The following is a 23795-nucleotide window of genomic DNA, read 5'->3' as shown; positions in this document are numbered from 1 at the left end:
CCGTGGCGGAGAGGAAGCCGGGCTCAGCCTTGATAGCCCACAGCCCCACAGACGGCTGGGGACGACTCAAGTGGTACTCCCTCCAGCAATCCCTTCAGGATTTGGGCCTAATCCCAAGCACGAGGTCAGGCTAGGGAAGGATTTGGTTTCATTCCCTCAGATGCCCAAGCCTTGGCCCGAGCCCCGGGGTGCAGGAGTGAAGGCGCGTGGCTGCCCAGCCTCTACTAACAAAGCCTTCCTTTATTAAATAGAGATTGTGTTACATTCCATTCAAAGGAAATCAGCTGTGGTGAGGGATGTGTCCAGGTTGGACCTGAGTCCTAAATGGGCTGTGCGGGGTGAGGAGCGGGCCTGGGGTGTGCCCACCCTACCCCAGTCCTGTGTGCAGGGCAAGGCAGCCTCAACCCCCATTGTCTGAATGGCCACTCACAGCTGAACATAGACATGGGTGTCCTGAGGCCCTGAGTTTTACTTTGGGGGAAACCCACCCATCCTAATCCTTCCAATGGTGGTGGGGGTCTCAGAGCCTCCTGGGGCATGGGCTCAGGTGGGGGATGGGGTCAAGTGCAAGGATCAGTGCCTGATCCATCTGAAGAACAGTTTGGGGATGGTCCTCAAGCAGATATAGGTTGGTGTGAGAGTCCCTGACAGCCCCATTTCCTGACGGACATTGGACACAGCGGGGGCCCATTGAGGCAGTCCAACAGGGAGGCCACGGGGAATGGATGAGGGATGGCAACCAGGGGGTGCTGGTGCCCCAGGGCTCGGGAACTGAGGTGGGGGCGATACCCTGGAGGTCAGGCCACCCAGTGTGGTCCTCAGTGGTCCTCTTCTGAGGATGAGGCAGCAACAAAGCACTGTGAGCAGCAGCTCCCAGGCCTGCAAAGGGGGTGCAGATGCACATTTCCCTTCCCGAGGGCTGAGCCCGAGTATGGGCCCAAGATCCTTGGTCTTCAGTGCTTCCCTGAAGGTCTCCCAGTGGCTACAGGGCCACTGGTGAAGAGAGAAGGGTCAGTTCATGAGCTCCTGTCGTCTGTCCTGGATTGAAGGTTTGGTACCAGCTCAGCAAGGCTTCTGTGGCCTGGCCATTTGTCCATCTGCTCAGCTTCTGGCTCAGGGCTGGCTCTGGGACCCTGTCTTCCTGTCTGTCTGTGCTTGGGGCAGGTGTTGGCTATGGATCAGAGCTCCCCTCCAGGCCTGGGCCATGCCCTACGCCTCCTGGGGGAAGAAGCCGAGCTTGGCCAGTGACATCTCCTTCCGCAGCCTCGTGATCTCCCAAAACATCGGTTCCACTGCAGGTAGACAGAAGGTGGATAGCTTAGTAATGGTGGACTCAGGCCAATGGCCTGGCACCTCTCCCCTGGCTTCAGACAGGGCAGTTGGCAGGCACCCAGGGCTTCCCAGTCCCCCAGGACAGGTGACCTTGTGAATGGCTGGACCTCTCTGAGGCTCCACACTGAGGCCTTGCAAAACTGTGGAGTGCTGAGCACACTATGCACCCCCACACTGGTGGCCGAGGTGGCATCACCCCTACAGCCCAATACCAACATGCACAAGCACGTTGATACCCATCTGGCAGGCTACAAACGCCTTCCAACCCTGTCTCCCTGGGGTCTCAGAGACCCTAAGCAGTCAGCAGAGCCATGGGATGTGTCCAAGTTCCTCTCTGGGGCCTTGATGCCCCAAGCCAGGAAAGAGAGGCTTGACTCCAAAACTGAATCGGGAGAAGACTCAGCAGGAAACCAAGTTTGGGAAAGGAGCGGGATGCTGAGCCTTGCAGAACAGGGGTAGAGGGGACAACAAGTAGATGGAGGGCCTGCTGGTCAAGGGTGAAGTGGGAGGTGGCAGCATGAAGAGCCCAGCCCGCCCCCAGTGGGGAGATCCACAAGGGACACCCCATCGTGCAGGCTTCCAAGGCCAGGCCACTCATAGGGAGCAATCCCCACGGGCCCTGGTGTCTTGGAGAAGTTTCTGGGTGGAGAAGGCAGTGGGACGGAGTCCTAGCAGAGTCCTCCCCAGCCCGCCCCAAGTTGACCCCACCGCCACGGCCCTCCCGCTCCCTCCCAGGGGCCACCAGGGGGCGCTCACCTTCCTGCCGCACCAGGCCCTGCTGGATGTAGCGGATGTAAGTGAAGAAATTGCACACTGCGGTGATCTGTGAGCAGAAGCCGGGAGACTGTGACCCGCAGGCTCTCACGCTCAGGGTCCCCCCCAAGAGCCAGGGCAGATCGGAGACCAGAGTGGGAGACCTCACGTTGCATCAGAGCTAGATAATGCTCCCTGAGTTGAACGGGGCTGGGCTTTAAAATTTGATTATTGGGCGCCTGGATGGTTCAGGTCATGATGCGAGGGTCCCAGGACAGAGCCTGCCTTGGGCTCCCTGCTCCGTGGGGGGTCTGCTTCTCCTCTTGCCCCTCCCCCTGCTTGTGCTCTCTCTTTCTCTCTCCCTCAAATGAATAAGAAATCTTAAGAAAACAAAACAAAAAAGCTTTAAAATAATTTAATTACTGACAGTGCTGTTATTACCACTCCCAATAAAAACAATAGCAGCAACTAACATTTGATCCAGCACCTGCACCCAGGGAGGCAGACACGCATATCATTCCCATTTTACACATGAGGAAAACAGACTCCAGAAACAGAGCTACCAGATGACAATTACAGGGGCCACAGAGATAGTTAAGTGACTGAGCTGGAAAATGAAACCAAGCAGCCTGCCCTAGAGTCCCCGCTCATCCTGAGGGCCCTGCCTGCTCTGGGTGCCCAAGGCCCTGGCCTCCCTGGAACGCTGCTCCAGGGAGATCAGAAGCTGCTCCCTGGGGCTGCCCTGGATCCCCAGGCCTGAAGCCCTCAACCTGGCCGGAGGCCCGCTCCATGCCAGGCCCTGTGCTGGGCACCATGGACCCCACATTGGCTCAGACGTGGGCCCTTCCATGAAGACTCTCCTACTGCAAAGAGGGTGCTGCTGGTACCTTGCCCAGGCCTCTTCCCACTGCTGAAGCCTGCCGGCCACTGGCGGCTCATCAGTATCCCTCCGTACCACGTATTGGCTGGCATGCAGCATGTAAGAGGCCAGCTCCCTTGTCTCAGGGTGGAACCCACCCTGGGCTCCAGAGCCCCCATGGAGCGGGTTGCAGCCAGACTCCAGCTGAGGCCATAGCCTCCTTTACCCACCCGACCCCCTATTGTTTCCCTCCCTCCTCCTAAGAATGGCATGAGATCTTCATCTTCGGCTCAGCTTCTAGGGAACCCCATGTAAGACAGGGCAGAAGGCAGCTGGCAGCTGTGCCCACGACAGCACTGACTGAACATCAGCACTCTGGGGAGAGACTTCAAGTGTGTGGGAGCCCACGGGGTCCAGAGTTACAGCAAGGGGGCAACAGTCCTGGAGGCCCTCAACACATAGGAATCCTTGCCAGGAGAATGAAGTGGGTGCAGGGGCATTGGTGGCCCTGGCAAAAGCAGGGAAGCATGGTGGGGGGGGGTGCCCAAGTCAAGGGACTAACCCAGTGTGGCTCAGGAGGGGCTGCAGTGGGCTGGGGTGGGGGGCAGAGGGTGGGGCAGGAGAAGCTTGTGTGTCAGGCTGTGGTGTTTCCCAAGGGTCCATGGGCCCCCATGAGAGGAGGCTGGTGAGCAAGCAGTGGCAGCGAGCAGTTGAGTTCTTTCCCCAGGGCTGTACTGTTCCCCGTGGGAAGCCTGCTTCTCCCTCTGCCTGTGTCTCTGCCCCTCTGTGTCTCTCATGAATAAATAAATAAAAATCTTAAAAAAAAAAAAAAAGATTAGGGATGCCTGGGTGGCTCAGTGTTTGAGCATCCGCCTTCCGTGCAGGGAGTGATCCTGGAGTCCCGGGATTGAGTCCCACGTCAGGCTCCCTGCAAGGAGCCTGCTTCTCCTTCTGCCTCTGTCTCTCTCTCTCATGAATAAATAAAATCTTTTTATTTTATTATTTTTTTAATAAAATCTTTTTTAAAAAAAATATTAAACAGAGGGATCCCTGGGTGGCTCAGCGGTTTGGAGCCGTCAGCCCAGGGCATGATCCTGGAGACCCAGGATCGAGTCCCACATTGGGCTCCCTGCATGGAGCCTGCTTCTCCCTCTGCCTGTGTCTCTGCCTCTCCCTCTGTCTCTCATGAATAAATAAAATCTTTGAAAAAAATATTAAAAAGAAACCTCTTCTCCCTAAGAATGCCACATTCCTTAGTCTCTTTAGGGTGGAGACTACATCCTAAAACTTCATACCATCCTCATCTCCCATCCTAGCTCTGCCCGGCAGAGACAAGCAGGCCTGGAAGAAACACAGTTCTAGATATAATTTTGCCAGGGACCGAATGGCGCGGCTCCTTCTGTTGAGCCCTGGTAGGGATCAGAGAGAGACCATTGGAAAGGGCTCGGGGCACAGAAGTGCAGGGCAGAGGCTGCAAGGGAAGGCAGACTGAGTGCAGAATGGGGAGGCCCCAGGTCTAGGCCACACACACCCTCCTTTCTTTCTTTTTTTTTTTTTAAGATTTTATTTATTTATTCATGAGAGACATGGAGAGAGAGAGAGAGAGGCAGAGGGAGAAGCAGGCTCCATGTAGGGAGCCTGATGTGGGACTCGATCCTGGGACTCCGGGATCACGACCTGAGCTGAAGGCAGATGCTCAACCGCTGAGCCACCCAAGCATCCCTCACACCCTCCTTTCTAAGGCACAGACTCCCCACCCACAAACAGGAGCTTGGCTCACTGCTGTGGGATGTGTCAGGACAACATTCCAGATGCCCTGCAGAAGCTGTCAGGACCATACAAGCTGCCCAACAATGGGGCCATCTGTCCCTTCAATGAGCACTCTCTAGTAGGTCAAGGATGGGAGATGGTTCCTCAAACAGGGCCCCATGCAGTGTCACCTTTGCACCAAGCTTCAAAATCTTCTAATGCATTCTCTTTGGTTCTTCACAATCCTGTTCACAGTTTCTCAGGGGACAGAGGAACGGAGACCACCCCACCTTATCACCCCTCACCCCCCAGCTCAGTGAGGTCCACTGACCCCACCTGTGCCACTTGGCAAGTGAGGGCAGACTCTGGGATTCCTGGAAGCCTTGTGGCACCCACCATTGGCTGTCAGGTTCGAGTAACACACATGCCCCAGAACCTTCCCAAAAGCCTGGGGCCAGAGCCTGAGCTGGGAGGCAGGAACCTGGAACTTTAACCTGAATTATTATTTTTTTTAAGATTTATTTATTTATTCATGAGAGACAGAGGGGGGAAAGAGAGAGAGAGAGAGGCAGAGACACAGGCAGAGGGAGAAGCAGGCTCCATGCAGGGAGCCCGACGTGGGACTAGATCCTGGGTCTTCAGGATCACGCCCTGGGCTGAAGGCGACGCTAAACCACTGAGCCACCCGGGCTGCCCTAACCTGAATTCTAATGTCACTCCCACGATTAGGTTTCGGCAAGCCAACAGGGACTGAATCCTGCCAACAGCCGTGTGAGCTCAGAAGAGGACCACCGTCTCCAAGGAAGGACGCGGCCAACCTGCTCCTTGACCGCAAGCCCATGAGGCCCTGAGCAGAAGAACCCGCGAAACTAGGCTGACTTCTGCCCTGGGGAGACCACAGTTATACATGGGGGTTGTTCTAAGCCATTCCGTTTACGGTAACTGGTTATGCACCAACTAATTCACCAGGCTTGGCTACGTGGTCTGAGCCAGTCTCCAGATCTCTCTGAGCCCAGGCCCTACTCTGCAGATCAAGGTTGCGCTCTCAGGCCTAGGGACCAGCGTCCCAGCCCCAGTTGCCCCTAAGAAGCCAGGTGACACTCCTTCTGGATGACTCACCCTGGCCCGGGAGGACGGCGAGATGTAGTAGTGGCTCTCAGAGTCCCCAAGCCGGATTCGGTGGCGACAGGCACGAGCCAGTCCGCTCAGGGCACAGGTGCTAGAAGAAAGCAGAGGGGGCCATGAGGGCCGGGGGGGGGGCTTGCCTGCCCGGCTCATGCACCAAGCATGCACAGAGGAAGGGAGAGGCCAGCAGACTGAGGTGTGCAGTCTGGCATTCTCTCCCTCGACCCCAGCTTCCCCAGGACCCCAGGGCCAGGCCAAGGAGGGACCTGGGACAGGCCTCTGACCTAAGCTGGATCCCACCCCTCAACCACCTATGCTGCCCCTGGAGGGCAGGAGAGCTCTGTCAACCTCATGCCAGGTATACCAATGCTCCACTCTCTGCAGGCCCTCCAAACACACTTCCTACTTTACTGGGGCCCTTGGACTTCGTCACTCCTTCCCCAACTGAACGAGTCCACTCTCTCCTCCACTTGGCTAGCAAGTCCTCAGGCAAGGTCATGCTAGCAGGGGCTTTTGCTTGAATCCTTTCGGATCCTCCAACCAGCCCTTTGCCTTGCCTCTCCCCTTCTCTGCACTACAGCCAGGGGCTCCTTCAAAAGCTCCCATCTAGCTCATCATCTTTCCCTGCCATTTTCCTACTGCCCAGGAAACCATTATGGAGACTCTGGAGCAGAGGAAGGTTAAGGAGGCTCCTGGCTGCAGGACTTGTCAGTGCCTTGCTGTCTCCAGGTTCACTGGGACTCTGATTGGATTCAGCAGCCCTCTTTTCAGGAAACGTCTATTGATGATTTTGTGAAATGCTGGCCTAATGGGTCAAAGCCCAAACCCCATTCAAGGCCCTTTACACTCTGGCCCCAAACAGCCTCTGCAGCCTCAGCCCTATCTCCCTACCCACCTACTGCTCTGCCCACAAATCCAGTGATGTTTCCGTTAATACCCCAGCTTCTCAAACCTTCATTCATTTTTTTTCCCTCTGCCTGAAAGGCCCTTCCCTACTTGGCAAACTCCTATCCATCCTTCAAAACCCAGCTCAAATGTTCCCCTCTGTGACAAGTCTACCCCAGTGGGGCATCCCTGGCAGGTCAAATCCTGGGCTGCCGAAGTAAAGTGCTCCCCATCTCTGCCCCTTGCCCCACCCTAGCTATTTTGTTCTGCTGTGAGTCCTGCTCGATGGCAGCTGAATGGCAGGAAGGACAAGATGCCAGGGCTGTTTGGTTATTTATTAGCACAAGGGGGGCTGGCAGCTGACATCACTTACACATCAGTCGGAGCCCAGAACCCACTGTGGGAGAGAGATGCCTGTCAGGCCAGCCAAGAAGAGGGAGGCTCCAGTTCCCGGGCTCCCCGGAAGGCCCGAGGATCTATGACTAGAGGCAGGAATTTCTGCCAGAGATGCCTCCCCACCCTGCATGCCTCTGCAATCCTCCCCAGCCAGGCCTGTGCGCCCCCTCACCCACGGGGGACCCACACCAGGAGGCTCAGTCCTCAGCCACTACTCCCTGCAAGATCAGGACCCCAGGAGGCAGGCCTGAGGCTCAGTCCCCAGCCACACCCTCTGCAGGCCCACACCAGGACCCTAGGAGGCAGGCCTGAGGCTCAGTCCCCAGCCACACCCTCTGCAGGACCCACACCAGGACCCTAGGAGGCAGGCCTGAGGCTCAGTCCCCAGCTGGCAGAGCATCAGGCTAGGTATGGCGGGCAGGAAAGGAGGAAGGACGCCAAGCTCACTTGGTGCTGCCACACTCGACTGCAGCCACCTTCACTGCAGGCAGTGTCTGCGAGGCCACGGGCTCGATGGTGAGCGTGTTGTCCTCCACGGCGGCCCGTACCAGTGCTGAGAGCTGTGGCAGAGCAGGGCAGCAGGTGGGTCAGTGAGGGGCTGGCCTCCGTGAGGGGCTGGGCCTGGGGCCAGCTGCCCTCTGCCTCACCTCCTGCATCGTGAAGTCCAGGCAGGGGCCCACGTCCTCCCGGTACACCCTCTCGAGGAAGGGGCAGGTCTTGTCCAGGGTGGGTGACTCCCTCCAGGCCTGGAACTCTGCGAATAGGGTTGTGTCCACCTGTGGGGGAGGGTGAGCCTGATGGGGCAGTCAGATGCCGGGTCGGGGGGCAGGGGGGCAGCATGGCAGGGATAGGCAGAACTGAATGAGGTAAGGGGCCAGGAGGGTTGCAGGGCAGGCCCCAGCCTCCCAGCGGGTCTGTCCCCAGTGGCTAAGCAGGGGGGCAGAGTTCCAAAGAAGAACTATTTCCTTCCCTCTGCACTGAAGGCCTCAGAACTCAAGCTTTCATATCTAGGTGTGCTTTTAGCTTCTCGGCTCTATGAGGTTACAGACTTTGGTCCAGGGCCTCGTCCCTAACAACCTCTCTGCCTCCTGAAGGAGGAAAAGCTGAAGACTGGCCCTGCAGGTACCCCCCACACGCAGGTACCATGGCACACACAGGCCCACGCACATAGAAGGAACACACACGGGCTGCCTCCTTGGGCACGGATGACTAGCTGGTTGCCCTGGGGCATGTGCAGCGAGAATGAGGCTGGGCGGGGGGCAGAGGGGCGGCCCCTCTCCAGAGCTATTACCTGTTGGGAAAAGGAGAAAGAGGTAGCAGAGGAGGGGGCCGTAGGTGGCTCCCCAGGCAGGAGCTGCCAGGCTGGCTCATAGGTGAGTTGAACAGCTTTGCTGGGGACCACGCAGAGGAGCAGGGAGAGGAAGGGGGGCAGCCCAGGCTGGGGTGAGGGGCAGATAAAGAGAGACAGACGGACAGATGCAGAGAGACAGACGGACAGATGCAGAGACAGAACAGACAGTAGGGAGGAGATGTTAGTGTCCAGTTAGAAGCCGAGGACTCAGAAATGGGGGAGAGGCCTAGCCTGCGCTTTCTCCCTGGAAGCCCCAGAGACAAGGGGCAGCATGGAGATGGTGGCCGCCTTGCTTCACAGGAGCCTGGGTCCCCCTGCAGCCCTGGTAGGGTTCACTGGGTGCAGCCCTAAGCTGAGCAACCAACACCCCGGTCTTGTGGGTCTGCATGGCCCCAGGAGACGCTACTTATGTGAGGAAGCTGAGGCTCTGGCAGGTGCCTTTGCTTGCCCAAAGACCTACGGCCAAGGACATCAGAGCCCACTGCCCGCCTGGACCAAGTACCCCATGTACCCAGCTCAGAGGCAGGGAGGGAGACAGCCCCAAAAGTCTGTGCTTGTCCAGGTACCACAGCCAGAGGCACTGAGGACCTTCAAATCCAGGGATGTCACAAGCCGGTCCTGGACCTCAGGGCTATGGGCATGCAGGGCCCAAGCAGCTTGTCCCCAGAGGCCCAGCAGTGGCCTCTTTAGGCTCAGTGAATATGTCTTCCTGAAGAACTCTCCCCATCCCCCTCACCTAGGCCAGACCCCCAGGCTCCAGGCCAGTCTCAGGTGCACAGAATACCACCTACTACTGGAGGGTTGTGGAGGGGTTACCAGGCCCTCATGGTACACAGGAGGGGTACACACGGTACATTCATAGGCTGAGGGCCAAACCTCCTATCACAAAAAACCTGCCAAGCCCTCCCAGAGAGGGGTCACAGAGACCCAGAGATGGCAGGCCAGGCTCCAGGTCACACAGCGAGGGGTCAGGACTCCCCACTGGGCCCCCCTGCCTGGCTGACACTGACACCGTGTCTCCCTTTCCTGCCACCCCTCACCTCTTTGCCCTCCTTGTCCGGGGTGAGGGGATGTCCGGCAGTGGGGCACATGGCGGGGCAAAGGGCGCTGCTGGTGCTCTTATGTCGCAAGTGGCCCTTGCGGGGTCCAGCCTTGGTGGGGCTCAGCAGTTGTGGGTGCAGCTCGCGATTGGGAGAGGCTGGTGTGGATGTGAGGACCAGGGTCTTCAAGGCGGTCACCTCAGCCTGCAGCATGTCGATCTGGCCGGGATGAGATGGCTGTCAAGGCCTAATGTGGGCTGCCAACCGCCAGCCACCCCAGCTCAGGATAACCTGTCCCAGCAGTGACTGGCATGTAACCCGGCCTGTCATCCTTAGAACAGCATGAGACCTCCACTTTAGAGAGGGCCAGGGAGGCTTGGAGAGGAACTGTGGCCTGCCCGAGGTCACATAGTATGCCAGGGCTCTGTGGGAGGCACCTGTCCAGGAGGTGGCTGGGCCTCCCACCAAGGGGCCCAGGAGCCAGGAACTACCCAGCCCTCACATTTGACAGACGTGCAAACAGACTCCGAAAAGAGGAAGAACTTCCCTGCCCTGGCTCACATGGCCAGACAAGGTTTTTGCTTTGTAAGGAGAGTATGGCAGGCAGGAAAGAGATTGTAAGGACTACAGGATCCTCCCCGCCCTTGTAAGCCCCAGAAAGGTCTCTGGTGCACTGGAAATACTGCCCGAGTGCTGGGGAGTTGGATTTCAGCCGTAGCATCTCAGACCCCCGCTTCACTTTCCTAGGCCGCAGGGTCTGCCCATCCCCACTGCCCCACAACCCTGGGACATGCAAGGGTGCGAGGGTCCGATCAGGTAGCCAAAGCTGACTCGAGGGGCTGGAAGGCCAGATAGGGGCTCTGGCTGGGCCTGAGTGGTGGGGACCTCACCTTGCCCCGCGCCTCCTTCAGCTGCTTTTCTGACGCTGCCTGCTTCATGTTGGCTTCCCGCACCATTCTGTGGGCTTCCTGGGAAGAAGGGAGGCTCTGCGTGAGTGATGAGGGGCCAGCGCACCCCCACAGACCTGCTCCCCAACCTGTCCCCCAGCCAGCAGGCCACAGTACCTCAAACAGGCTGGCCGTCAGCTCCTCCAGCTCCTGTTCCAGCTGCTCCCGCACCTTGGACAGCCGCTCACACTCCTCGTCCTTCAGCTGCAGCTCCTGGGGGGTTTGGGGAGAGTGGCTGTCAGCCCCCTGGGGCTCCAGGCCGACTGATCAGGCTCCACCAGGGGGTCCTCTTCCTTGGCCCTGGGCCCCAACCCCCCTTCCTCTGTCGCCCTGCAGTTGACGACGCAGTTCCCACTTAGCTTGTGGCATGATGTTGAAACCCCAACTGCCTAGAATGGGCTTTCGGAGAAGTCAAGACTCCTAAAAAATCCTCCAGAAGTCACAAGCACTTGTTTCTCCTCTGTGCCTCCCTCAGGCCCAGCCCCAGCATCTGTGCAGGCAGGTGGCCCTGACAGGGAGGCTGGGCTCCCTGGGTGCTCAGGGAGCCTCCAGGTAGGCCCCGAGCCCTACCACCCCCAGAGCCCCACCTTCTGGGCTTTGTGCAGCTCCTCCTTCAGGAACTCTGAGCCCTTCTCACGGATCTCCATGGAAGAGCTTCGCAGGCGCAACACGTCCAGCTGGGCAGCCGTGGGGCTCTCCTCACCTTGGGCCTCCTCCCCAACAGGGTTCTCTGCCAGGCCTCTTGGGGACTCCCTGCAGCCCTTCCAGGAGACCGGGACGGTTTCAAGGGGCGGCGGGTGGCCCTCGTCTGGGTGGGGCTGGCTGTGAGGCAAATAGCAAACACAGGGTGGGGTTCGGAGCCCCAGCGTTGGGCCAAGGACCAGCCCTGAGCAACACGCCTGCCACTCTGAGCCTGCCCTGGGCCCCTCTGTAAAACAGCAACCCTACCCGCAAGGCTGCCACTGGCTTGTCACCAGGGCAGGATGACCCAACACAGGGTCTCCTTGGGGCAGGGACAGGACTCCTTCATCTGTGCCAGCCCCCTCTCCAGCCCAGGGCCTAGGGCTGGGATCGGCACAGAGCCAGTGCTCAGTCTGTGTTCGTCCAGCAGATGATGAAATGCGTTGGGTCTCCATTTCTACAAGGCGGGGGACCATTGCCACGGCTCTACCTCGAGGGTCACCAAGCGGATCTGACGTGCACAAAACCCTGGCACACACAAGGCTCTTAAAGGAACTGCCTTCTAGGCTATTGTTAATGCAGATTTGATGCAAATCCTACCCCACTCAGGGTGGGCAGGAGGGGAGGGAGGACGCAGCCAGGCCCAGGAGATGGGGCAGGAAGATTCTGTCAAACAGCCGGGACGGGGCCCACTGCCTTCCTGTGCCCTGAACCTGGCGGGGCGCGGTCCTGGCCCTCCACGGGTGGCGCTCGCCGGTTGGCCTCATGACCTCAAACACCCCACTCTGGGCCTCAGGACCCTCCTCTCCCTGAAGCGGAAGACCCTAGGGGTGGTGCCCCGGCCAGCAGCCTCTGTCCCCGCCTCCCCCCCACACACTGTCCATCCACAAACCCCCACACCCACCCTCCCCCTTTGCAACAGACCCTGCCGAGGGAGGGAGACAGGAAGGGAGAGGGCTCAGCCAACAGTGGTTTGTGCCAAGACAGCACCTCTGGACTTGCTCACTCAGCAAAAGCTGGTGGCTCCTGAGCCAGCAGCTTTGGAGCCATTGTGGCTATGCTGAGGGTGAGGGTGAGGGGCTGGGTGGGGGATGGGGGGGAGTGGAGGGGGCTCAGGGGGGGCCCATACAGTGGGAAGGAAAGACAAGGCCAAGGGGTCATGGGACTCAGGCTTTCTCAGGGAAAAGTGTGAAAAGCAAGACCAGAGAGCAGTCCCTCCTGTCACCAGGACCCTGAGACAGTCACCAAGCTGCCCCTAAGCCTCAGTCTCCCCCCCAGGGAACACAAAGGGACTGGGTGCCCAGGGACCCCAGCAATGAGTCCATTCCCAACCTTTCATGTAGCTCTGTCCCTACACCCAGCCCAGCCTGCCCTCTGCTCTGGAACGGGCCCAGACTGCGGCCTCATGGTTCCTTGGCTGGGTCCTGACCGGCAGGGACCCAAGGCTCTGACAGATGACGTGGGGAAACACATCTATTTCTCCATCTACAGTGTCTATCCAGACAGGGATGCTTCCTAACACCTTCGTGTGTGTGTGGTGGGAGGGGGAGAGGGTCCTCCCTTGGCAAGGGGCTCCTGAGGCTCGAGGAGGAGCTGCGGCAGTGCTACAGTGGCCCTGGACTGGGGTCTACACCCAGTGGACTCACACTGTGCCAGGTGCCACCTGGCTGCTCTGCTCATGTCCTTCATTTACAGCTCTTGATGTCATTCATGGGACTGTCCCCATCCTACAGATGAGGGACAGAGTGTCTGAAAGGTGCAAAACTTGTCTAGGCAGCCAGGGCTTCGGTCTAGACCCAAAGCATCCCCCGCCTGGTAGGTGGGGGCTGAGGATGGAATCAGCGCATCTGTCTCCAGATCAAGAGTTGCTGGTCCTAGGCAGACTTGGGAGACTCTTCCTTGGCTGCAGCAGGGAAATCTGACCCAATTCTGGCCCGACTGACTTCTCAGCTTCTGCTCAGGCCCAGAAACTGCCTCCCAGGAGGGCAGGCCAGACTGGGGGAGCTGTGGCTGCGAGCAGAGGCCAGAGGCAGACAAGGCCAGGTCCACACTGGGCTCTGAGCTGGGTACTTACACACCAGCCCTATGAATGGCACTATAGTTCTCTGAAGCTGCTTCCTACCTGTGGGATGTGAGTAAAAATCTGGAGGAGGAGCTCCTGTGTGGCTCAGATGGCTGAGAGTCTGCCTTGGGCTCAGGTCATGATCTCCAAGTCCTGGGATCCAGCACTGCATCACATCAGGCTCCCAGCTCAGCAGGGGACCAGGGCCAATCCCTCAGGTGAGAGAGGCTAGATGGCCCTAGTTGCTCAGGTTTGATAGGGACAGCAGACTCCAACTCAGGAGCTGAATGCTTCAACATGATGAGCCAGAAACGTGGGCCAAGGATAGGGGTAACCAGCAGGGACAGCATGGGCCACAGGGCAGGATCCCAGGTTCTAGACACCCAGCCCTGGTGTCTTTTCCTCTGTAAGGACATCATCCCAGACATCACCCACGCCCCTGCCTAGGAGAAAAAGACCCCCAGTGCCTCCCACGAGGGCCACCAGTGTGGTCTGGGCCTCCCACTAGAGTGAAAGACACTAACTCTCCTGCTGGTCCCGAGGGTAGGGGCTGGGGTCATGGCTGGACTGTCCCCCATCATTTTCCCAACAGGCTCTCACTTCAGCCCACTTCTGGGAAAGATAGGGCCCAGTTTTGCAGCCAGAGACAACAGGCTCTGCCCCCATCCCCAGCATAAAAGCCCAACCTGAAAATCCTAATGGCAGAAAGCGTGGGTAGAATAGGACCACCTGGCAGTCACCAACTGCTCAATGCCTGGGCTGGGGGTTCAGGAAAGATGGGCTTGCCCTGTACTGGGAGGGAAGTGGGAATCTGCAGGCCCCACCTCGCACTTCTGGGCCATGAGGCAACTCAGAAATTTCAGAGGAACGAGGGACCCCAAGCCCCATAGATCCAGCCAAGCCAGTATCCTCTGTCTTCACACACTTCAGCATCCTGGACCAGGGGCTGGAAAACCTCGAATGGAATGCCCGTGGTGCTGGGGAACTCACTCCTCAGACAAGCATGGGCTTCCACTTAAGTTCTTCTGCACCACATCCCCTCCCTGCCCCTCAGGCCAGGTCCACGGGCCTCTGCTCGGACCTTCTCAGCCCCCACTTCCTACACAAACAGAGTCCAGAGTTCAGAATACGCTACAGGGAAGGCCTGTAGCAGGACCCAGGGCCACTGGGAGAGGTTAGGGGCAGGAGACTATAAAAGTCAAGGTCAGAGGAAAGTGGGAGCATCCAACATCCCCCACCTTGAAGCTGGCTCTGCTGCCTAGAGCCCACAGCAGTTTACACAGGAAAGGCCCCAGCGGGTCACTTCCCCAGGAAACACACAAGGGAGGGTGGATGCAGCAATGCTCACCCCCCCTGTCCTGCCCTGGGAGTCCCAGCACACAAAAATGGCACAAATGAGAATGAGGACCCGCAGATTCTATTGTCCCCAGTCACCCAACAACCCCCACTGGGCCAGGAGGGCCTGACCAGAGGCTACTAGGTCGGACCTACCTCTTCCCATATCCAGCCTGACCTGCCTGCCATGAGGTCTTTCTGTCCCTCTGACCAGGGCCCAGGTCACTTCTTGGAATCAAAGATCCCTGTGCTAATGCGCACAATGGGTTCATTAAAGAAAAAGGAAGAATGGGAGCCTGGGTGGCTCAATGTTTGAGCATCTACCTTTGGCTCAGGTCATGACCCTGGGCTTCTGGGATCGAGTCCCACATCGGGCTCCCTGCAGGGAGCCTGCTTCTCTCTCTGCCTGTGTCTCAGCCTCTCTCGGTGTCTCTCATGAATAAATAAATAAAATCTTTTAAAAAAATAAAGAAAAAGGAAGGAACTAGTTAGGGCAGCTCTGAAGCTGGGGGACAGAGAGGCTGGGAGGGCACCTAGGACCACTCACCCTCCACCTGGGGCTGACAGGGTGGCTGAAGGTGAGCTGGTCTACAGGGCAGTGCCATGGCACAGGGATCCCGTTCAGACTCACACCTCTGCACCCACAGGCATTCCAGTAAGCCTGGAATGGTCTGAAGCTGACAGCCAAGTGATTTGTCCTGTCCAGGGGCCACAGGGCAGAGAGGGGCGAAGTCTTCAGCTCCAAACCCTCAAGTACTCCAGTGCCCCAACCTCATGATGCCACGGCAGGCAGATGCTCTCCCCAGCCCTGGTCTAGACAGTGAGGCACCTGATGTTCAGAGAGGTATGACGACCTCACCGGAACACACAGCAAAGAGTGGCAGGGTAGGAACAGAACCCAGAATTGCAGTTTTCTTGTATCATGTGACCTGTCACCCAGAGAAGATCCAGATGGGAGGAAAAGGGGATGAATGGTGGTTTTGGAGAAATGAGGCAGGATGCAGATGGGATTTGAGAAGTTTGAGATAGTGCCTGAGACAGTGGCGGTGGTGGTGGGGATGGAGGGTTCCATTCAAGGCTGCTGCATAAGCCAGGCAGGCCCCAGGCTAGGAAGGGGCATGCAGAGGGGACACTGAGGGGGGTATTGCGGCAGGACCAGGAGCTGGAGAGGGTGACGGGGTGGGGGGTGGTAACAAACCTACAGTAATTAACTAACATAATGAGATGGTGCCAATGATGGCAATAGGAACTGGAAGGGAAGCTTTCAGGGAAAGGAAAAGGGGTGGCTGAGGTATCTGATGAATGGCATGTCCTATAGGTGGTTGAGGGGAGGCACCCAGCCAGAGGAAGCAGCTGCAGTCTGAGCCTGCACCAGAAGAGGAGTAACAGAGGAGCCTAGGGCCAGAGAGCCAGCCTGGAGCAGCCATCACCAGGGTTGGAAGGGAGGGTTCCAGTATGGGACAACAGTGTCATATATGTCACACACAGAAGCAAAGCAGGACCCCCCAGGGGTTGGGAGGGGGTGGCGGCAGATGCATCCAGACAACTCCAGCAAGGGGGACGCAGGTGTGTGCCTTGTAGAACATGAAACAGGAGGGCAGAGGTCAGGAACAGCCTCAGGAGGGAAGGCAGGGAGGCTGGAACACCTGAAATCAGGTGGACCAGGCCAAGCCAGACTCTCCTCACCACAACCTCAGGGCTGCCAGCCCAGCATCTCCACAGGGAGCCAGCACAAGGCCTGGGAGGGTGGGGGCTCACTCTGTGCTGGTGCGGAGCAGGGCATCCAGCACGTGCCTCACACCCACCTGCTCAGCCCTAGAAGAGTCTCACACCTCAGAGTGAGCACCTATGATATGCTAGGCACCCCATCAACCCCAATCTGCCGCATCTGCATGACTGCACAGATTCTAGCAGCAACATCACCGAGCCCCCTTCTGATCACATTCTAAATCTTTTTGCTCCCCACTTCCAACCCCCCCGCAGCGCTATTGGGCACAAATCCTGGGCAGACATGGGGAGAGTCTAGGATAGGCAGGATCCTAATGAGGGTCTGAGCTCCACACCTGTACAGATTAAGGCGCAGCAGGAGATATATCTCCACCTGCTGAGGGGGCAAGGTAGGTAGTTAGATCAAGGAGGGTTTCCAGAAAGACACAGCTGGGAAAGGTGCACAACTGCTCCCCAGGCAGGTCTACCTTCTTGCCCCTGAAGCCCCCAGGCCATACTTGGGACAAAGTCTGAGCCAACAGACCCCTGTGACTTAGGCCCAACAGGCAGGAGCTCACAAATCCAAGCCCTTTAGGGTAATTACAACCCAGAGCAGTTAACCGACCTCCTCAAGATGACCCAGCCTGTCGGCAGCCTTGGACTTCCCCAAAATCCTGCCTGCTACAAAGACACAGTGCTCCATCTCTGGGAGGGTGGGGAATCTCATTTCATTCCTGAGCAGGTCATCAGAGCCTGGCCCTCCCTAGAGATTGGTACGATTAGTCCCATCTGTCAGACAGGGAAACTGAGACCAGGGGGCTTGCACCAGTGTCATGTGGCCACTTAGTGGCAGAACTCAATTTCTGGCCTTTGCTGATCAAGCCCCAAGTGCCCAGCACTGTCAGCTGAAGACACCCAAGGCTGCTCTCCCCTTTGTCTACCCGGAGCAGGCTTAGTACCCAAGACTATGGACACAGGAAACAATGGGGTGGGGAGCATCCCACTTTTGGGGGAGCTGCCTGTGGGTTCAGAATTCAGGGCTCCTGCTCAAGAAGTCCTGAGAAAAGAGGGCCCACCTGGGATCCCACAGAGTCCTGCCACTGTCACTCACTCTAGAGGAGCAGCCCTGGGTCCAGTGCACCAGGACCCAGCCATTAACAGCAACCATCCCTCACCTACAGATGAGGAAAGAAGCCCTAGAGACACTGATATAGCTCAGCCAGGGCCAATGACCCCTGATGCCAGATTCCTCATAGTCTAGAACGAAAGGTCCAGATATACACCTACCAGACTATCCTGAGCCTGTAGGGGCTGCAAGCCCAAGCAGCTCAGTTAGACTTACATGGACAAGTGTGAACCCAAGCAGGGTCCTTTCTGGCTCTTGCTGGGGTCTAGATGAGCTCCTAGGACACTAGGCCCCCAGTGGATCCTGGCAGCTTGGCCTCTGATCCTTCAGTCCCTGCCTCCAATACCTGAGCGGGGGTCCATTAAAATGCAGTGCTCAAGGTAACCCCCAAACTCTACCTCTCACTCTCAGGTGTCCAGCTCCTCCTCCACCCCTCATGCTTTCCATCTGCATTTATAAATCACCTACTAGGTGCTCTGTACCTGACTAGGCCCTGGAGGTCCAAACATATAGGCAAGAAGTGAGTTATAGGGCGCCTGGGTGGCTCAGTCAGTTAAGTGCCTGCCTTTGGCTCAGGTCATGATCCCAGGGACCTGGGATTGAGCCCCGCATCAGGCTCCCTGCTCAGCAGGGAGCCTGCTTCTCCCTCTCCCTCTGCCCCTCCCCCCACTTGTGCTATCTCCTTATCTGTGTCTCTCAAATAAATCTTTTTTAAAAAATGAAATGAAAAAAAAAATGAAATGAGTTATACTGAGGATCACGTAGGGGTCAGCTTGGCAGCCTGGTTTATCCAGAAGGCTCTTGGGAATAGGGCAGGGAGGTTGGACTGGGGGGGGGGGATCTTCTCCAGGACCCCAAGTCTTTTTGACATTGTCCTTAAAGAGAGCATCTATCTACTGATGACTCCCAGTCCTGTCTGTCTGGCCCTGACCTGGGTACCTCCAGGGAGGGGCACTCTGGGCATGGGTCAGCCCCTGCCCCACACCCCACAACACTCTCATTTCACCTAGAGACCCAGAGAAGTGAAGCCATACTCTCAAGATCACGTAGCAACTCAGTGACTGTTTTGCTTGGGTGCCTCCAGCACATGGAGTCAGAAGTTTCTTCCAGATGGCACTGCCCCGTAAGCACAGTTAGCCCCACACAGGATTGTGCTAACCCCACCAGGTCCCACACAACAACTTTCTCCCTGAACTCAGTCTTCTTGAGGGGGAGGGGGTGCAAGAGGGGGGTGTAGAACTTCTCCAAACAACACAGGCTCTGCTTCACCTTTCACCCTTTAAAGGATCTCATGCCTCTCCACACCTCACCCCTCCTAGGAGCCCTTTCTCTCAGCACCCCCTGCTGGGGACAAAGCCCCACTACTCCCTAGCATGTCAGCCGAGGCTTTGCTAGGGGCCATGGAGTCATGTGGACCTGCCTGCATCAGAAGCCTCTCCAGCCTGCCAGCGCATCTGCCCCCCTCCAGACCTTCTCTCACTCCCCAGCTCTGGTTGGGAAATAGCCCTGTCCTGGGACCCCCTACTCACCCAGCTGACCCAGTAACTTTCAGGAATACCACCCACCCCACTCTGGCCACATCTTCCAGGACCTGGCCTTTCCAGGCCACTGGGGAAAAGGAAGTGCTTGCTGGAGTCCCAGAGAAGACCACAACCTTCTGCATGTACAGGGCAGGGGACCCACACCAGGTTGGCCGGGTACTGGGATGACCCCTGAGGGCCAACAAAACAGTCATGGGGACAGGGGCCGCTACGCTGGGACCCAGGGCTGTGCCCTCCTTCAGACTGCAGCGAAGTACTGCCCCACACCTCGGTGCCAGGCCGGAGCCAGGAGCCCCAGATGGAGGTTCAGCAGCTTACCCGAGACCCTGACAGAGCCCGCCCCCTGTCCCAACTGCGCTGCCTTCCAAGGTTCCTCCGGGCTCGCAGGTCCCCTCCTCCAGGTGCGCACCCCAGACTCACTCCCTCCCCGTCTCTCTCACTCGCACTCCAGATGCGCGGGGAGCAGGCGCCGTCGCGCCGGGAGGGTCTGGGGTCTGCCGCCCCCCGCCCCGTCTCCCCGCTCCCCCGGGCGTCCTCCCACCTCCACCGCCGGTTGGCCCGCGCGTGCCCGCGCCGCCCGCCCCCGAGGCCCCCGCAGCCCGGGCCGGGAGCGGCGAGCCCGCGTTCCTACCCGCTCCACATCCCGGCGCCGCCGCGAGCTCCCCGCGCCGCCGCCCCGGGCCGGATCCCAGCCCGCCGCCCGTCGGGCCCGCCCGCGCCCCCCGCGCCCTGTCCCCGACCCGGCGGGTCACGTGGCCGAGGGGGTGGCCCGAGGACACGCGCCCGGCCCCGCCCTCCGCCGGCCGCGCGCCCCGGGACGGGCGAAGGCTGGAGCAGGGGAGGAGCCCGCGGGCGGCGCGTCCTGCGGCCCCGCCCCGAGGCGCCTGCGGTCCCCCTGCCGCCCCTGCACCCGGCGGCTCGCGAACCTCGGCGGGCGGTCCTCGGCAGCCGGCCGCCGCCCCCGCGCCCCGCGCCCCCCGCCCCCCGCCCGCCCGCCGGCCCCGTTGCCCCCCCGTGCGCTGGCTCCGGAACGGCGGGGAACGGGCCAGTCCCCAGAACAAGTTTCCTGGGTTCACTCTGAGTGCTTAGCGCCCGGGAGGATGGACGCACCTTCGGCGGAAGTCTTCAGCCTCAAGCCCAGCCCTTCCTCACCCCCACCCCTCCTATTCTGAACACCCCCTGCCCATCCCTTTCCTGCCTTTGCCCAGCATCTACTGGGGGGGGGGATGCACCCCCACCACGCACAGCGCACAGCGGTCTGGTTTTAGGTCCTCTGCAAAACCTCTCCCTGCATCCCAGACCACTTGTCTTCCTGTCCCTCCATCCCTCTGTCACCGGTCCTGAGCCTGGACTACTGGCCTCATCTTCAGCCTGGGGCTGGATCCAATGAGTATAGCTCCTTTTATCTTCTGCCAGGGACCGTGGCTCCCACCCTCTGTGTCTAGAGAGGCCTAGGAGGCCAGGAGAAAGAAGGTGCACCCCTTCCAGATGCTACCAGAACTCAAGACAGGACTCTTCCAGGTCCACAGAGCTGGGACCCCAGGCTTGAATTTGTCAGGTCTTCACTGGGGACACACATTTGTTTCATTCATCCTTTTTTTTGTTGGTTTGGTCATCCATTCATCCATCCCTCCGGGGCACAAACTATGGACCATAAAAAGCCTGGGGACCCAAAGGGAAACTGCACAGACACATGCCCTGTCATCCTGGGGTTCCAATGTGCTAAGGAGGTGGGGGTGGGAGACACTCACAAGGGCTTCCACTTCCAGGGCCACCCTGGACACACTCTACTAAGTGCACGTGTCTTTGTCAAAAATGTAAGATGGTACTGCCTTCCTAGATGAGCATAGCCCATGCCAAGGTGTAGGACTTGGTGAGTGGAGGATAGGCTAAATGGATTTCTTACTTTGCTAACTCACTCACTGCACAAGGTGCCAGCAACCTGAGCAGCCCACTGTGACATCCCTTCTGACTTACCAGAATCATTCTGCCCAGACCTCCAATGCCCTTCACTCCACAGGGCAACTGTTTCTCAGACTGTGGTTTCCCAAGGGCAGGGCCATCTCCTCAGTGCAGTGGGGCTCTCGACCTATCCCAGCCTAGTCCAGGGTCTGGCCCAAAGCAGATGTCATTGTGTTTGACTTGAATCCTATACCATCTAAGTCTTGAGCAACAGCTATCTTCCTGGCCCTTGCTCTGTTCATTATTTAGGGGAAGGGGAGAAGAAAAGGCGCTCAGGACAGGGCCCTCACCCTCCAAGACTTCACAAGCCGGGGCAGGAGATAAGATTGGTCCAAGTCATAGTAACCCAGACTGGTGGGAGATAAGGCATGGAGGGGGTGTCAGCCCAGGCGAAGGCCCCAGAGGAAGAGTCCTTAGCAGGACAGGGGAGGGCCAGTGGGCTGTGGGAGGCCCTTAAGTGAGGCCTCCAAGGACAAATGTGGGGTCACCACTCTGGGAATGCTGTCATCCCAGTTACTACCTAAAAATATCACATCATCTATACATCCAGTGACCTTCAATTCCCAGGCCTCACTAGCTCCTCCCACAGCCCAGTGAGCTCTACTCAGCTGAGAAGGATGGGCTCAGAGAAGTTCAGGAACTCACCCCATGTCACACAGCCAGGGGCGGTGAGCCTGTGACCCCTCCTTACACTAATTTTCTAAATAGCCCAGAAACTAGAGAACTCACTTGAAGCTGCAGCAGTATGCTGTCAGGCAAAAAGGGAAGCTTCCTAGGGGCCTGGCCAACAGGTGGGGAGGGAGAAGTAAAAGGTCAAGGCTTCAAACCATGGTCCTACTCCACCGCCCCATATTCCCCCTCCCCACCTGACAGCCTTGACCACAGAGCCTTGGCTGGAGGCAGATGAGGAACAGGAAACTGCCAGCCTGGATGACCCGGGGCCCCAATTCTGACTTCAGTCTCTCCTCAACTAACCGTATGACTCAGGGTATTTGTCTTGCCGTCTCTCATCCTCAGACTCTGTGTCTGTACCACACCAAGTTAGACAATCAGGGTCACTCCTCAACACTGACCTTGTAGGAGGCTCATGAAATTCCTCAGAGTTCTCAGTCCGTCCCCTGTCCCAAGCCTGGCTTCTTCTTCCCTCCTCCCCCAATGTCTCTCCAGAGTGGCAAGACTCCCCGCCTGCCAACCCCTCCTCTGTGCCCCAGGTCACTGGCTCACCTGTCTGTGTCCCAGGGCTCCTCTTCCAAGTTACCCTCTGGTGTGGGGCCCAGAACCGATGGGGCGTAGTGGACAGCCCCTGAGCTCAGTGCCAGGAACACGGGGCATGATCCTCGGGCAGGGCACCTGCTGTGCTCCTTGGGGTCATCCATGCCAGGGCCAGCCCGAGGGTCCCTCTGGAGACCGCCAGGCAGGCAGGTGGCAGAAGCCTTCTCCCCAACCCTGCGCAGAGCCTCACGCTAACCTTTGCTATCTCTGAGGAGCAGCAGTCTGGGAGAAAGGCCCCTCCCAGCAAGCCTCTATCTCCTGAAGCCCCATAATTATTAACTCCTATGGCTCAGCGGGCAGCAGAAGGTGCTGGGGCCCTTCTCCCTGGGAAGGTGAGACTCCCTGAGGGGTTGTGGGAGCTTTCTTCCACATGCCCGAGACCTCCAGCTTCCACGAGGCCCGAAGGAGGAGCTGCCTGTCCCCTGCCTGGCCAGGTTGGCCAGTTGGAAAGATCCAGCACAGACACTATCACTAGCTGGTTGTGTGGCTTTGGGCAAGCACCTCTGCCTGCTCCAGGCCCCGTCCTTGGTCTCAATAACCCCTTAAAGCTTATAACCACCAATAAAAAGGCACAATTCAGTGTAGCAGTTAAGAACACAGGCCCGGTGTCACATGGGCTGGATTCAACCCCACTCCAGACTATGAGCCTTCGGGCATGCCACTCTCTCTGTGACTCAGTTTCCCAACTATAATAAGGAAATCTCACCCTCTAAGGCACACCAAGCCAGCTGCCACTGCCTAGACATGCCCTACACCACGCCTTTCCTCACACAAGACCCTCTGCGCACGCAAGTCCTACCCCCTGCAGATAAATCTTTTTTGTTTATACCACCCCTTCACCAGGAAGCCTTCTGCCCTGAGGACTGTTTTCCCCCCATAGCACAGGGGTGAAGCCCTCAGGCACATATCCACCTGCGTCATGACGGAGTAGACCTATTTGACACCCCCACAAGAACTGAGTGACCCTGTGGGCAGAGGCTGGCCCACACTGACCTCCAAATCCTCAGCACCCCCTTATCTGGGACACGGTTAGCATCAGTCCACCGGGATGGTTTGAACGTTCCACCCTGCTTCATTTGGCTTGAAAACTCATCCTAGCTCTGCTGGTCTATGGCTGTGTGACCTGAGACAAGTCCCTTCACCTCCCTAGGACTCAGTTTCCTCATCTGTAAAAGGGGACCAACTGTCTTCAATGAAGTTGTACCGGGGAAGGGTCTGCCACGCTTGACATGAGTGTTCTCTGGCTTTCTCCCTCCCTTTCCCTCTTCTTTCCTGTCAGCCTCCGACCTCCTGAGCGGGAGAAGCTGCCAGTTCCTGCAGAGCAGTCACACCCCCGCCAGCCAGCCTTACCCTGCGGATAACGATATCTCCCACTCAGGCTTCGGGCTTCCAAGCTCTCAGCCTAATGCAAACCAGATGCTGGCCTTGCCTTTCCTGGCAGAGAATTTTTCATGGCCGGCTCCCACCCCCTTCCTGTTTTTGCTCCTCACTGATACCCTGCGAAATTCTCTTGCCATGCCCCCACCTTCCTCTGCAGGGCAACCACCCCCCCCCACCTGGAAACAATTGATGGAAAACAGGAAGTATGAAAGAGGGGAGGGTCTCCCCATCACCCCACGACCTGGCAGGAGGGGAAGGAGCTCAGCCCAGCTGCTCACAAAGCGTATGAAAG

At 58.3% G+C, this 23795-nt stretch overlaps 1 protein-coding gene across 3 annotated transcripts; it reads right to left on the bottom strand.

The window, feature by feature from the left end:
* Positions 1-222: 222 nt before the first annotated feature.
* RAB3IL1 (RAB3A interacting protein like 1) lies at positions 223-22227 on the bottom strand. 3 transcript variants are annotated; one of them, XM_055312001.1, is made up of 10 exons: positions 22076-22227; positions 11025-11259; positions 10555-10650; positions 10381-10458; positions 9491-9709; positions 7747-7875; positions 7547-7659; positions 5813-5912; positions 2089-2155; positions 223-1292 (listed from the first exon to the last, which is right to left on the bottom strand). In XM_055312001.1, the coding sequence occupies exons 1-10, from the start codon at positions 22225-22227 to the stop codon at positions 1210-1212; spliced, it is 1272 nt and encodes a 423-aa protein (XP_055167976.1). In that variant the 3' UTR covers positions 223-1209. The 3 variants fall into 3 exon arrangements, with proteins under 3 accessions (XP_055167976.1, XP_055167984.1, XP_055167991.1); XM_055312009.1 differs by lacking the exon at positions 22076-22227 and adding an exon at positions 19521-19625; XM_055312016.1 differs by lacking the exon at positions 22076-22227 and adding an exon at positions 13241-13287.
* Between the last annotated feature and the right edge of the window lie 1568 nt (positions 22228-23795).

This window comes from Nyctereutes procyonoides, unplaced genomic scaffold (genome assembly GCF_905146905.1).
Source record: "Nyctereutes procyonoides isolate TBG_1078 unplaced genomic scaffold, NYPRO_anot_genome, whole genome shotgun sequence".
Classification (NCBI taxonomy): Eukaryota; Metazoa; Chordata; class Mammalia; order Carnivora; family Canidae; genus Nyctereutes; species Nyctereutes procyonoides.
The sequence above is the reverse complement of the archived record's forward strand: the minus strand, read 5'-3'. Positions and strand labels throughout refer to the sequence as shown.